General features: G+C 46.3%; 2 protein-coding genes across 2 annotated transcripts in view; both read right to left on the reverse strand.

Annotated features, from left to right (window-relative positions):
• Positions 1-1,182: 1,182 nt before the first annotated feature.
• LOC110469293 (protein FAM83D-B-like) lies at positions 1,183-6,525 on the reverse strand. The gene is made up of 4 exons (XM_077787090.1): positions 6,076-6,525; positions 3,412-3,579; positions 2,599-2,723; positions 1,183-2,248 (listed from the first exon to the last, which is right to left on the reverse strand). The coding sequence occupies exons 1-4, from the start codon at positions 6,523-6,525 to the stop codon at positions 1,297-1,299; spliced, it is 1,695 nt and encodes a 564-aa protein (XP_077643216.1). The 3' UTR covers positions 1,183-1,296.
• A 613-nt stretch (positions 6,526-7,138) lies between these two features.
• PPP1R16B (protein phosphatase 1 regulatory subunit 16B) overlaps positions 7,139-15,060 on the reverse strand; it is a 60,342-nt gene continuing 52,420 nt past the window's right edge. The window contains exons 9-11 of the mRNA XM_021527843.2: positions 14,562-14,691; positions 13,643-13,811; positions 7,139-13,066 (exon numbers count right to left, since the gene is read on the reverse strand). Of these exons, the coding sequence (XP_021383518.1) occupies positions 12,542-13,066; positions 13,643-13,811; positions 14,562-14,691 (824 nt within the window). The 3' untranslated portion in view covers positions 7,139-12,541. The remainder of the gene's footprint in view (positions 13,067-13,642; positions 13,812-14,561; positions 14,692-15,060) is intronic.

Here is a 15,060-nt window from a genome sequence, read left to right on the forward strand (position 1 = left end):
TTCAGACAGGAATGCCAAAGTTAGTTACTCTCAACACTTGTAGCCCTCTTGATTTATGGATATTTTCATTCATTCATTCATTCAGTACTCAAGCCAACAGCTGAAATGTGCCATCTACTGGACACACATGCCCCTAAATAAAAAAATACATAACCCAGACTCCAATTTGATTTGGCAGAATTCAGTGCAGTTAGTCACTCAAGTACTGAGATTCAGGTCTAAAGAAAAACAGTACAGGCCATATCTCCGGGAGAGACTGCACCCACTGCTCAGGTAAGAGACCCAGCAAGCACAGACATGCACAGAAATCTGCAAACAGGTAAAGGCTTTGCAAAGCAGTCAAACCTCAGGTCCACTCCACATTGGAAGCATTCAAAAAACAGTGGCACCTTAGTTCCTCAAATCAAGTTAGTAATGGAAAAATAATAGAGCAGGAAAGAGTATTTCAGACAGTACAGTTAAAAAGAGAAAAATGTTTATTTAATTCCTACAGTTATTTGTAAATTAACATTACCCAATATAACCCATAATATTCCATAGTGCATTTGTCAGTTGACTTTTGAACAGGGGTTTTGTCACATGCCCTCAGTGATTGTCTCACCATGGAGCTCACTGCAAAGAAGGAAACACACACACACACACACACACACAGATATTTCTATATCCCTAAACAAAGGCACAAGAGCATGGTCAAATTAAAGGGCTAGTTAGCTCATTCAGAAGGCTTAAACAATAGAAAAATAATACAGTTGAAGATAACCTGCAACTGTTTCAAGAGACTCTTTGCAACTTTAGTGGAAGATTAATATGTATCACAGAAGTTAGAATAAAATCAGCTTTTTGGCTCTTTGTAAAAGTTGATTCCTCTCCTGTCAAAGATAAAGTGAAAATAAAAGCCAATATTGGAAATAAAGAATGAGAATTCCTTGATATAAGATAGATCTCCAAAGCTACTCTGAGAAAGTTCAGTGTGACTCAGATTTTTCCAAGTTTACAAAAATTAAAACTGGGGCATTAGCAATCCTGGAAATCAGTAACAAGTTCAGTTTTGAGGTTAAATACCCAGAATTAAGATGATCTTCACCACTAATGCATACAAGAGGAACCTCTAAGTTGTTACTATAAAATGTCTCTTTTTCACCACTTACATTGCATAGTACAAAACAAAGTGCTGGGGAGCGGTGTGTTAAAAAAGTATCAAAGAAGTAAAAGTGCTGGACAGAAATGGAAGAATCTTTAGGGACAAAGTGACAGCAGCTTGAGACTGGGGTTTGTGTTGTGTGGTGAGGGCAGGAATCATTTTCTCAGGGAAAAGAGCGAGGCGTCGCGGAGGCTGCGCAGGCTGGCGCTGATGTCGCGCCTCTGCCTGAGGCTGCAGCTGCCGGGGTACTGGCTCATGTAGCTGGCAGGGACACGGCCCCGCCGGGACAGGATATCCACCATGTGGCTCAGCTTCGACCTGATCGTGGAGTAGTGGAATTGCCTCTCTTTGTGCAGTTTTTGGAAATATTGTGCCCTGTGACTACTGGAATAGTCAAAGGACCGGAGGGAGGATATTGAGCCTGCAGAGCTTGCAAGAGAGCGCTGGGATGATGATGAAGACAACGAGTGCAGGCTAGAACTGGATACGGCCTTTCCAGACAGAAAATACTCTTCTTTTGAGAACTTTCTGGGAAGGAGGGGTGTTTCTGTGCCATTCTCTTCCTTTGTCTGTGTCACTGCAGTCTTCAGCAAAATGGATGTCTGAGTGCCTGTCACTCTGGCCGTGACAGAAGCCTGAGTGCTGTTGTCTGCTGTGGCAGCGCTGGCCTGAGTGGCTGCATTACATTTTGTCACAGTTGCCATCTCTTCCCACGGGCCGGTTTGAGTTGATGCACTTCTCTGTTCCACTGTGGCTACTTGATTGTCACACTCCTCTTCACACAGGCAAGAAAGCCGCAGGTTACCAAGCTTTCCTGCAGGAGTATATTCAGTTTGATCTGCTTTTTCCAGCAATTTCTTTGGAGTGCTAGACAGTCTGGCAAATTCTGCTCTCAAGTTGCCTTCCACAGTATATTCTTTAGAGGATTCTGTTCTGGTCAGCAGGTGATCAAACATGCCACTGTTCCTGCAGCTGGACGGTTGCTTTGGGCTGATGGGTAGTGACTGGGCATAAAGAATCCTGAACTGGAGGTCAAAGTGTTCAACCACTTGACCTGACAACACCAGCAAGTTGCTGCTGTTCAGCTTCCCGTCAGACCATGTGAAACTATTGAAAACAAACCAAGACTCACAGTTAATCTCCAGTGCATTTCAACAGTAAGCTACAGACAGCAAGACTCAGCTTAAAACTGAAGGCAAGGTAAGAAGGCAGCAGACTATTCATTTCTGCAGGAAGAACTCTATTTAGCCATGGCCAAGCTCTCTGCTAGCAACAAGCTGAGTAAACCAGTTCTCCAAAGGTGTTTTCAGATTTGCATCAGCCCTACTTCAACTCAGCTAGTCCATGTGCCATTGGCACTCATTAACACCGGGCAAACAGCAAAGTTAACACATCCTTTTGCAGCAAATCCCCATTTCTACAGCTTCACTGGGCACCAGCAGACCCCAAACACTTGCCTGTAGGAGCCTGTTGCCACTCTAATGCCATCAATTAACATGAACTTCTCCTTGGCTTTCCCGACAATTTTGGCACCTGACCTCATGCAGTACGTGCTCCCTGTGACAGTTCGAACTCTCATCATCTGGTTCAGAAAAGCAAGGAAACAAGTGACATCAAATTTAAGTTAACTTGCAAAAACCTTTGATTAGCAATTCTACTTAAAAGTGGCTAAGCACAGTATGGAAGATAGGAATGAAATGAGTTTTTTTATACAGTCTGTATGAGTGGTTTTAGTCACAGAGTGACTGTTAGATTAGGTGAGAACAGTTTCAATTAGCTACTGCCCAGGAAGGCAGGAGCGTTTTTCCTCCTCCAGAGAAACTTTTACTGTAGTGAGCATAAGCCTATCCAAAGCCAAGCCATAACACAGCCATGTCTGTTTATATTCACAGCAGCTAAGCAAATCACCTGGCTCACATCATCCAGAGCCTCTTAAAAGAAAGTATTAGGAAAGAAAGCAGATGATACCAGAGCTGTACCACCCTTTAGCTTCCCACGTTTCTGTTTTCCTTAGCAAGCAGTTCCTTGAGCCAAAGAATAAAGCTATTTAAACATTGCAAAATTAAATGCCTGAAAATTGCTGCATCCTGAGGACAGGGATCCCAGTACACCCAGCACATGGGGTTGGTGCACATCATGGTTGTAGCTCCTACACATGGGCAACAGACAGGTTTCAAGGCAGTCTGATGCTTTATAGAAAGGTTTCTTTGATATGTATAAACTACCTCGGAAATAAAAACAAACCACACTGACCCCAATTTAGTACTTACACTTTCCTGCTCAGGACAAACTCCCAGATTGTTGCACATTTCCAAGAAATGGGGTACAAAGTCCTGGTCAAGAAGGATGTAGACAGGGACTTGGCGGTTTTTATAGGCATCCTGAAGGTCACCGAAGATCTCAATGTCTGTGAAGGAATCCATCACAAGGGCAATCACCTGCAAGGAAAGCCACACCACTTACTCAAGGGACTTATTTTACACAAGACCACTGCCTCCCCCAGCCATTTTCTCCTGCTGTTAACATCAGGGCCTCATGCACATTTCCTTGTCCTCCTGCACAGGCTCTGGCAAGTTCTAAAATATTTCTATATTCCCACAACACTCCTGTAAGTTCATTTTGCCCCAGCATGCAAAGCATAGGCCTGAAATGGTTTTTCATCTGTCTGCTGCTTTTGTACACTTTCACATCCTCCTTTCCTACACAACCCCCTGTAATGTGGCCAGACTGGGGAAGCTGTCACAGTGGAATCTGACAAACCATCCCCACATCTGTTCTCCCAGTGTTTCAAGCAGCTCGAATGGCCTCCTTGCTGACAGATCTCACATACCCCGTCTGATTTCCAGACCCTTCCTGGTTTCTATATTCTTACTGAGTTTCTATCCCTTACCTTCAAAGGAAATCCCTCCATTCACACAACAGTTCTTTCAAAAAGGCAAAGCCTAAAATGGGAATATCACATGTTTAACCATCTCTCCAGCTAATTCAGAGCCATCTCACACACTGATTTGTTGCTTGAGTCCTCACCCTTCCAAATCACTTCTGTGTAAGAACACAAAGGCAGAAATTATTCAACTTTATGACTGAATTTTCTGCTTTTCTATTAAACCAGCATAAATAACAATGAGAATACAAACACTGTGGGTACCTGGCACTTGCCCTTATCAGATGGAGGCTGCTGCAGCACACCCAAGGTGTATAAGCACGCAACACAGCTGCTCTGTGTGTGGCACAGCCTGCACTTACAGGAAACCTTTCCCACAGGAACAGGCTGAGCTTTGCATTCCCACCTCTGTCCTGCTCCCTAAGGGACTGGCTCTGTTTGGCTGAGTTCTGACATATAACGTGCACAAACACATGGGTATTTCTAGATAAAGTTGCTTTATGTTGGTGCTTCTTGCGTGTGTCCTGGGCTTCTTGCCACCCAGTCACTAGTCTAAGCATTGAAGAACATTAAAAATCAATAAGATGCTTTTGGCAAGAAAAGACAATTAAGAAAACCACCCTTGAAAACAAGACAATTCACACGAAATCCTTGGTAACACTGATGCCTTCATACCACAGCTCAATTCACAGCATGTTTGATTTCTAGTCCCAGAATTAGCAGCTGAAAAAGAAATAGTTTTGCCCAAAATGTTTAGAGGAAAGAGAGAAAACGCTTTTCTCTACTCATCCATTCAGGATAGCAAGGACAAGATCACAGCAGTCACCTGAACTAACTGCATTTGAGTGCATTAATTAGGGAATAAATTATGCAGCATCTGAAGTTTTCCAATCTTCACATTAACATAGAAATGATTGAGAAGTATCACACAGAATCCAACATTCAGTAAATCTTGGGGTTTCAAAAATGTCCATTTACGTCCACAAAAACGCTCCCTGGATCAGGCACAGCCACAAATGGGCAGGAGCAGCTTGCCTCTCTCTTGGCTCAGACTGAGGGAGGGTGTTTGACAGGATGATGCAAGAACATTACAAACAAGTACAGCTTTTGGGGGGAATAAATCCCTTTATGGTGTTTACTCGAGTTACCAGAGTGGTCTAATATACCTGTAGGGACTGTTTGAGAACTGAGCTTCCCCTGTGACGGTTTCTGGCAAGGAGCCCGTCGTTCATGTCATCCTCACACACTCCCTAAGCCTCTGCCCTCGAAAGGGAGTAGAATCTAAGCTCGGTTCTGATTCAGGGTGTGCCGCGCATGTTACACAAAGAGACAGGGGTTGCTTCATCTGGCCACCCAAAAAGGAAGCTATACATTTAAATTTTAACTGAGCCAATGGAATGGCTGCTCAGGAGAAGGGTGGTTCCCGGCTGGGGATTACAGTTGGAGGCTATGAACTCCGGGAATGCGGTGAGTTACAGGGAACAGTTACAAATTCCTACGCCACGTGCTTTTCAAACCATACTGTGCATCAGAATAAAAGCGTTCACTCCTGTAGGGAGGAAGTCCTGTCAAAAGTAGTTCTGTACGTTGTTTAGTGAGCTAAGGAAGAAAAATACAATCACGGTGTTATACCTATAGGCAATCTTCTCTTATAGAAGAGGCTTTTTCTGTGTCACACGCTTTAAAGAACAGTAGGAGGTTTCTGCAAGAACACCTGTCTGGCAGCAAACATCAGTGGGGAATCCTGAACAGGAGACCTTTTGCTCAGGGTGAGAGCAGGATCAGCCGGATACAGCGGCTGCTCTGGCCTCGGCAGCGGCACTGCGGGACGGGGAGCGCTTGGCGCATCACCCAGAGCCCCCGGGAAAGGGAGGGCTCGCAGATCCAGCAAACAGACTGCCACTTTTCCTGTGTTTTCGAGTGTTCCGTTTAACCACACTGTGCTGGACGACGTTCGGTGTCCCATGGCAAGGCGCAGCGATTTTTGATGCGCTCGCAGACCGAGGGGAGAGGGGCCCGCGCAGCGGGAGCGGGCGCTGCCGGCACTCACCTGCCGGGCGGAGCGGATCTGGCGCCGCACCGCCTCCTTGCAGCCGTAGATGCTGTCCCCGCAGCCGGGCTGGAAATGCGCCTCCACCCGCGTCAGCCCGCGGAAGGCGCCGCTGGCGAAGCCCGGCCAGCCCAGCTCCAGCGCCGGCGGCTCCAGGTCCGAGCGCTCGGGGAAGTAGGTGAGCGACGAGGCGTCCAGCGAGGCGCCGGCCGAGCGCTCGGCCGCCGGCTCCGGGCCCGCGGCGGGCGGCAGCGCGGCCCGAGCGATGTCCTGCACCTCGGGCTCCGACAGGAAGGGCGGCAGCTGCTCCCGCCGCAGGAAAGCCCGCAGCGCCTCGGGGCCGCCCGCCACCAGCTCCTCCAGCGCCAGCCGCTGCGCCTCGCTGTACGGCCCGGCCGGCGGCGGCCAGCGCCCCGAGCCCTCCTCCAGACACTGCGACGCGCTGGCCATGGCCGGAGCGCCCCGAGCCCCCGAGCGCTTCGTGCCGGGTTTGAATCCCAACAGCGCGCCCGCCCCGCCCCGCCACGCCCCGCCAATGGCTCCGCCGGGCGGCACCGCCTCCGCCGGGCGGGCCCTGCCCGAGCCCCGCTGCCCCTCAGGGCAGGCATCGAGGAGTTTTTGCCCTGAACAGAATCAAACCGCTCCGAGAAGGGCGCCCGTACACATTCGCGCTAACCAGTGCCGGAGCTAAAGCCTTGAGAAGCTCGGAAGGCAAGCACGGCTTTGGCTGCCCAGCTTGTCTCCAGCTCCAGCTGCCGCCATTTCACAGAATCGCGGAATATTCTGTGCTGGAAGGGATCCCCAAGTCTCATGGAAGTCCAATTTCCGGCACCAGGAGTGCCACCATGGCCCTGAGAGCATTGTCCAAACGCTTCCTGAGCTCTGAACCCATCCAAGTTACATCCATCCACTGCCTTGATTTCCTCTTCTAGACATCCCCTGGCTGTAGACAGCTGAGAGGTAGAGATATTTAACAGAGTGCCAAAACTCAAACCAGTTAAAAACCAACCAACCAAAAAAAAAAAAAAAAAAAAACCCACAAAAAAAACCAAAAAACAAACCCTTCAGTGGCATTTTTGTATTATTAAAAGAAATTTAATATAATTTTTAAATTAAAAAATTCAATCTCTCTATTAAAGACACTGAGTCAGGTGCTAATACTGTCAAACATACACTTTTGGCATGAGTTTTACATAAAGTTTAAGATTTTATGCATTGCTTCAACATGTTAAGAAACCATCTTCATACTTACAGTAGCAATAAAGTCAATTCCATACAATATCAAATATCCTTTTTTAAAAAAAGTTTTAAATATATTAGACTCTGATTGCCAAAATGCCATTTTATACACAAAGCTGCTAATACAATATACAGTTCTTACATTATTTTTTTTTTCTTCACATAAAATACATTTCATCAAGTTTTATCTGTACATCGTTTACTACTGATCAGTGGAATTACGAGTTATTGCAGAAGGCTTGCCATCATCTCTTACTGTCCTGTGCACGCAGCAGTCCCGCCTGTACCAGGCTTAGCCACACTCCTGCAACCTCACACTGCAATCTAAAGGCTGAAGACGTGGTGGTGGCAATACTAAGGCTGCATCTGCACTGTTTAAAAACCCGTGTCTCCCCTCCAGCTGCACGTGGAGATCATTGCATTGGTGTAGCTTTGGGAACAGGTATCTCGAGCAGAGTTTCCTCTGCTACAGCTTCCATGGTTGAAATACAGCAAAATATTCTAGGTCATAATCGTGCCATGGTAGATGTTGCCCGGAGAGCCCAGTGGTACTTGAATTGTGTGAGAGAACTGAGAAGTCCTTTAGCAGTTTGGCCAACATGAAAACAGAATAAAGGTGAAGAACAACCAAAGGGAGAACTGTTCTGTCACACAGCAAAACAAAAGAAGAAATGTAAAGGTGTTCTGGTATAAGAGGTGAGACTTTGGTGCTGCAAGCACATTCTGAATTCTGCCTGTAGAGAACTGACACACCAAAGCAGTCAACATGAGTTGTTAAAATACAATGAAGCCCCTGTGCATCTCCTTTCTGTGTATTTAGGAAGAGAGAAGTGGCGATCATGAGAGAAATTGAAAGAGTAATTAATAATGTCACAATCTGGCATGCTCTGGACTGTTATCCCCTTGCAAAAGTCTCCAAGTTAAAAATCAGCAAGAACTGTATAGTCACAACAAACCTTCCAGAGATGAGTTACCTTTAGCAAGTATAAGGCACAGAAATAACCCAGGTGTAGGGAGAAACCTTCCAGCAGACAAACAGTTAATGCATGAACAGACCAGTGCTATTGCTTTCTCAGGATATTCCCTTTTCCATGGTAACTGATTTTGTTTCAGCAGGGGTGATAAGGGTAATCAGAGCTCCAAGACTGAAGAAAAAAGGACACTAGATAGAAATTGTAATTACATTTGGGAGCTTTTAAGGGATTTCAACCCCATGAAGATCCTGCTCAATAAACTAAAGAATTCACTGCTTCCACTGAGTATTGCACTGAGTCATTATTGCTATTGCCCTGCCATGCTCTTCCCCTTCCCTACCAGGAGTTCCTCATCCAGGTGGTTCTTCAACCACACCTCCAAGATGGCACAGAATCACTTCAGCTAGAGTCAGTTCTTCCCAAAATTGGGAGGGTTTTAAGATTCAGGAGCACCAAAGAAGTGAAATTAGGTGGGCTGAAATCACATAATGTGGTATATGAAACACAGATCCAGGTCTCTTTTCAAACAGATCCCAGCAGTGGGACTTAAGCCCTTATCTAACATTTCAGTGCTGAGCTCACTAAAGTAGAGACACTGTTTGGAAAGACACTTTTTTCTCCATCTAACAAATTTCTCAACATGGAATGTAAAGCTGCTCTCAATCAACCACTAGAAACAGTACAAATTCAGCACACAGGAAAACGTTGTGAGGAGAAGGGTTATTCTCATGCAGCTCTGCCTGCAACAGATCTGTCAGGACATTCACATTCTCAGATCTTTGTACAGTCTCTATGAACAGCTACAACCTTTGGCTCACTCGTAACTGAACTGGGACTCTAATCTGGCCTCGAATCTGTAATTAGATATTTATTGATCTTAAAACCATTCAGTATGTCATAAAAACCTCAAATGCTCCTCTAATAAACTATGTCAGTCACAACATGATTTTTAGATTCTACAGCTTTCAGCCATATTAAGGTCCAATGAAATAGCCAAGTGCCCTCTGCTCTGTACCTCAGAGCTTTCCTCTGGGATGGCCTTTAAAACACACAGATATCAAACCCCCACTATTGTTGCAACACTGCTAAATTTTACAGTGAAAAGTATTATTCCTAGAGGTAGGCTGCTGCAATGCCCATGTAGAGAACCTGTGTGGTTTTTATTCCCCCAAAAGCCTGTTTTTCTGCACAAAATAGTCCACCAGAAGCAAGTTAATTATCCACCTTACAGAATCCTTCATCCCAGACCTACAACCAACAGCTCTGCCAGTGCTCCTCAGGCAGTGACAATTATATCCCAAATGTCACCACACAGAATCATGAATCCATTCCAGGCCATTCTTCAACAGCCTTCCAGCTCACACCCTGGTGCAACTTCAGCCCAAAGCCAGTGGTAGGTAAATACTTGGCAGGGCTGTGAAACATATCCTGCAAGATTTATCCATTACTGCTTCTTACCATTGATAACTCTCCTGTCTGATTAAGAATGGATTACATTTAATCAGGCACCACTAGACTTCACAGCTAGGATGATAAGATCCCAGAGTTTAACTTATGTGAAATACCACTGGAAGCCAAAAAGCTGTTTGTTTAAAATGGACTGGTTTCCTGCAGTTTCAACATATTAATAGCTCTCAGTGAAAAGAAGCCTCAAACGACTTTACACTATTGCATTCAGTGATCTCCTTTTCATTTCCTTGGAGTTAGGCAGGGTTCAATACACTTGCTAGCACAAAGTTGCTCTGAGAAGGAAAAGGGCCCTACTCCTTTGCTGGGAGGGAAGGCAACATCTGGGCCCAAATTTTGCACCACGTACAACCTAGTAGATAGCGGCACCAAAATTTGTTAGAGTTCAGAAATCTCATCAGGATGGATGTGGAGAGACAAACCTCACCACCACGGGAGAAGAGAGGCACCTGAAAGATCATCTCCCCAGTTCTGAACAACAGCCAGGCCACACTTGTGTTATCCCAGAATAATTCACTCAAGGTAATCAGAAGAGCCACTGTTAACCACACACAGATGCAGTAAAGTCTTCTAATTACCAAATCTTCCTCTTACTACTAGAGAATGACTTTCAAAATCCCTTGAGGTCAAGCACAAGAAGTGTTTTCTGGTTCTATAATTAGCATATGTTTCAACAATGGAGGGAGCCCAACTTCTCTGGATACTTCCAGCTCTGCCTTTAGCAAAACTGAGGTTTTAAGTGAACCAGATCAACTGCTACCACTTTGTAGTTTGCACCTAATATTGGAGAGGAAAAAGAATTCTATCTTCTTATAATTCAAACCATTGAATTGTTAGCCTGGTACCTCACAGGTCCAAAGGTGTCTCCTGCACAGTGTGGCAGTGGTGGTGGCACACAGCTACCCCTGCTGCCTCAAAGAGCCCAGAGCCCTGTATAGGAATGTATCCAGCACCAGCAATGGGTGCATTTAATGGGGGGCAGAGGGTAGCACTTAACAGTCACTGGCAGCCTCAGTCAACTTTTTATAGCCTAGAAAAAAGTTAAGGCTGTGAGGATCCCTGCAAAGGGAGAGTACATGTGAAAGGGAATGTTGATGTCAAACAGGTGCCAGATAAAAGGAAAATGGGTGGAAGGTGCATTTGCTGTTGCTTGGCTGAAGCACAACTACATGAGCTGGATTTAATCCACTGAGGCTTACAGAGACCCAAACAGGTTCATGTCTTCAGAGTTTGGAATTTAAGCTGCCCAAGAAGACACATATTCATGCAATCAAACAGCTACCATGTATGACAGCCTCTCTGTGCAGAGGAGTTAGAGATTTACAGTTATTTCTTAGATACAACTCAAGTGTGGCCAGTTCCTCAGAGCTGTCCTGCACTCTCCTCTCACCTCCTCCAGGCACACAAAGCCTGAACTTGCTGCAAAGCCAGTGCCAAATCCCCAGGTTACCCCATGCCAGTGTTTGCCAGGTGGGCTCTCAGAGTTCACATGAACTACACCCAGGCAGTGCTGGCACTGCAGCTGCTCCACAGCAGAGAGGCTTTGTTAAGTGTCAGGCAACTCTCCCAGACACAGAGGCATTTAAACCTTCCTCTGCCAGCTGCTACCCACTGCTGACAGCTTCAGCAAGGGAGCTGGAAACCAGAACAAAACATCTCCTGTCCTGCTGCAGTGTTCAACTACCACAGCAATGGTTACAGTTATTTCTCAGCCAAAGACTGCAGGTTAATGCAAGTGTTGTCACATCTACGGGATTAGAAATGCTTGCACGGCATTCCTAGGTTAGTGATGTCAAGCCTTTCCTTCCCATTCCTCCTGAGCCCTGTAGTTCTGGAAATCCAGAAAAAATCAGAACGCAAAGCATATTGCCCCTAGTATCTGTGTTGAGTGTACAGAGTAAACAAACAGAATCAATAGGAAAGTGAGATCAACAAAAGTCTTTTCAGTTTTAACAAATTAAAGAGTCTAAATAGTACAAATAAGTTTTTTTAATTACTTATCCCAATATAGACCTTTGTCAGTATTTTATTGCAGTAAAATTCTATTGCCAGGGCCCCTTTATTGCAACATCAGTTTTAAAGCCTATTGAGTGAAGCCTGTTCCAGGAAAAGTTCTGCTTCAAACCTGATGGCAGTCTGCAGTGACAAGCTGACACGAGCAGAACAGGACCCAGCCAGTGCACAGTTTGTGATGGTGAGCTGTCACTGCAAGGAGGTAACACCTTGCAAATTCCTAAGTGCAGCAGCTGTGCTTTCTTGTTGCTCTGGCCCAGGAAGTGCTGGATCCAGCTGTGTGGAAAACAGCTCTGTCCACTCTTGCAAACCTCACGTGGGGCTGACCTCCCCTCCAGGATATGTGCATCACTCAAGAGTGAAAACACAGGTCTGAACTGTCACCTTCCAGCTGCTCAGTGACTTACAGCAAGAGGCTCAGACACGAAGATTTGAATTCAGATCCTTTCTTTGTTCCAAGGCATCTCATGGCTTCCCAAGGATGGGGAGGCAGCACACCATACCTTCCTTCCCCAGGGAGAAAGACTCAGGAGACTCTTTTGATATCATATTGATGTGCATCCCTCCTAAGAGCCTTGCTCCACCTGCATTACTCATCCAGCTGCAATGGAAGTAATTAGCAGGGTGAAGTACAATTTGAGATGAACAAGACTGCCACAGTCAGGATGTCCATAACCAAATTCTCCCTTTGAAATGCAAACAACCCAGCCACTGCGATAGATCCAACCAGCCCAGCCACGTCTCGTGTCCTCTGGGGCGAGACACAGACCAGACTAGGAAATCCTGCAGCACCCATGAACTTTCTCTTCCATTTCCTCCATGGGAGCTTTGAATTTCAAGAGGGGTGGATCACCACTGGACACTGTGTAATACACTGAGGTCCCATTGGAGCTGTAGGGAGAAGTCCTGGATTCGATTAAGTGCGACTTGGCCTCGCCCACGCTCTCAGCAACTCCTGCCATGCCGGCGCTGAAGTGGGTGCTGAGGAAGGGGTGCTGGAGGAGTTTGGCTGCAGCTCGCTGCCGCTTCAGTTCCGACAGCGTTTGGTGGTTGTGCTCCTTGTAGGTGCCCCAGAGCTGCGGGGCCTCGGGCAGCCCGGGGCTGCCGTAGGGCAGCACGTGCCCGGGGTTGCTGGGGTCGGGGTCAGCGTGCATGCTCCAAATGTCCCCGTTGGAAAAGCTGTACTGGTAAGGGCTGGCAGATGCCATCAGTCCATTCTGCAGCGGCATCTCGGTGTCACACTGCGTGCTCTTGTTCGCTAGCTCCGGGAGGAGGGAGGAGTTCTCCAGCACTGAATTCTGTAACAACAAGACATAAAAGAGCATTTTCCCCCATTCCCCGTGGCAGGGTTCATCCCTGCAACAACCGAAGTCTGCTCACACTCAGCCTTTATACCAGACAGGTGCTGCAGCACAAACATTGAATTTCCCCACTAATGCTGTCAGTCCCAACCAGGAACTATTTCCCAAACAGGACATGGAACCTTAACTCTGAAGGTCTCACACACACAAAAAAAATAATATGCTTATCTCCATAACATGACAATAACTTAATTAAAAACAAGTCACTGCAAAACAAGTTTACAATTCTTTTGTGCTTACCAGTTTGTGAGCTTTAGAATAAAAGGCAGACACTATTTTTTTTTGAGCATCCTGTTTCATTTTTATCTCAAAACTATGTATGCAGCTGTACATCCAAAACAGGCTTTCCACTTGAGTGGGACATTCCAGTTTATAGCAAATGAGAATTTGGTCTCTTGTTTACACCTGGTGGATGAGGTCTACAAAATTTTCAGCCACCTTCCACCCAGTGCTACTGAACCTGCACCACCAGCCCTCCTCAGTGACTGCCATGAAATAGAAGAGATTCCTTACAGGGTCTGTATTCTCCTGGTCAGACCGAGTCTCCCCAATTTCTCCAATGAGACCCGAGTTTCTTCCTTCTTCTGCTGCCCCCAGTTGCTGCCACACCATGGCCTCCTTCTCACACTCCTTCCTGTAAAGGTTTGTCCTGTCCGAAAGGCTGGCCCTCCTCACCACCTTCCTGTGGGACAGGGACAAGGGGCATTAAAGCTGTGAGCAGGACATGACATTTCCTCTTAGACTGTAGCCCTTCTCACCTCCTCCTCCTCACACTTCACAGCCTCTCCCTCTGGAATGGAACGTGGATTCAACTTCCTGGCACCCACACAAAACGAAGGCACTGGTGTGGATACTGAAGGTGGGAGGAATTTTAAGGAGCTCTAAACTGGCACTGCAAATCTGTGTTAGAGCTCATGCAGGTCACCTTATGGACCTATTCTGCAACCAGTGGAGTAAATCTAGAAGGAAATAGCCCATGGACTGTTTAGGGAGCTTTGTGGTGTGTAGGACTGCTTTGGTGTCTAGTAAACATCTCATAAATACCTCTGCAAACTGTGTCTCAGCACTGCATCTTGGCCATGTGACATGCTACTGAAAAGCTCAAGTTAATCCACTTGAAGCACTGATTTTCGAACACCAGTTTAAGTGGTTTAACAGGGTAAATTCTTGCCATTTAGTCCTGTGCTCAGGGCAGTTCTTAAACCACACCAGCACAAAACCATTCCCCCCCAAAGAATTAGCATCTCTTCCTAGTGAAAAAGCCACTCTTGAAGGAGCTCTGCTTTCAGCAACCCAAGTGAGCTGCTGCCTTTCCTGAGTTCATTCAGAAAGGACAGATGAGTTGTTCTCACCGACCTCAGGGAGCTCTGCAACCACAGCTGGGTGGCCAGGCCAGTGCCCCAAGTGACCTGCAGGGAACAGCAGAACTCACCCCCGGCTGCCCGTGCTGGAGGTCCTGCGGCTCAGGGAGGATTTATGCCTCATCTGAGACTTCATGATCACATCGTGTTTGTGCTTCAGCTCCAGAAGCAGTACTTTGAATTCTTCCTCTTCACACAGATCTATGGCACACACACAGATCAAGCCCTTTGTCAGATAGTTCTCATTAACACCACGTTACTAATTGTGCCTTCCTAGTTAGACACCCAGGTCTTAGGGCTGCACACAACAGCAGGGAGGCTCCCAAGCACATGGGAAAATATAGGAAACACACAGCAGGAAGACTTGGTGCTTGGGATATGCCTTCTTCCTTCTTTTTATGAGCAGAAAGAAGCATTTTCTGTAGTAAAGTGGTGCTTCAAAACTTCAGTCCCAGTTAAAGAAACTTTCACTTTGATTCTAAAAGAATACCTAAAACATTATGTTAATGCTGCAGAAAGCACCACATGAGGATTCCAGCCATTTCTTAAACATTTCTTTCTTTAAGTTTC

The sequence above is a fragment of the Lonchura striata genome, chromosome 17 (assembly GCF_046129695.1).
Source record: "Lonchura striata isolate bLonStr1 chromosome 17, bLonStr1.mat, whole genome shotgun sequence".
NCBI lineage: Eukaryota > Metazoa > Chordata > Aves > Passeriformes > Estrildidae > Lonchura > Lonchura striata.

Excerpts from the sequence above, each read along its gene's own strand:
- LOC110469293 (XM_077787090.1), bottom strand. The coding sequence starts at position 6,525 with ATGGCCAGCGCGTCGCAGTGTCTGGAGGAGGGCTCGGGGCGCTGGCCG. Across the intron at positions 3,580-6,075 it reads AGATCCGCTCCGCCCGGCAG|GTGATTGCCCTTGTGATGGA; the intron begins GTGAGTGCCGGC and ends CTTTCCTTGCAG. Across the intron at positions 2,249-2,598 it reads GTGGCAACAGGCTCCTACAG|TTTCACATGGTCTGACGGGA; the intron begins GCAAGTGTTTGG and ends TGTTTTCAATAG.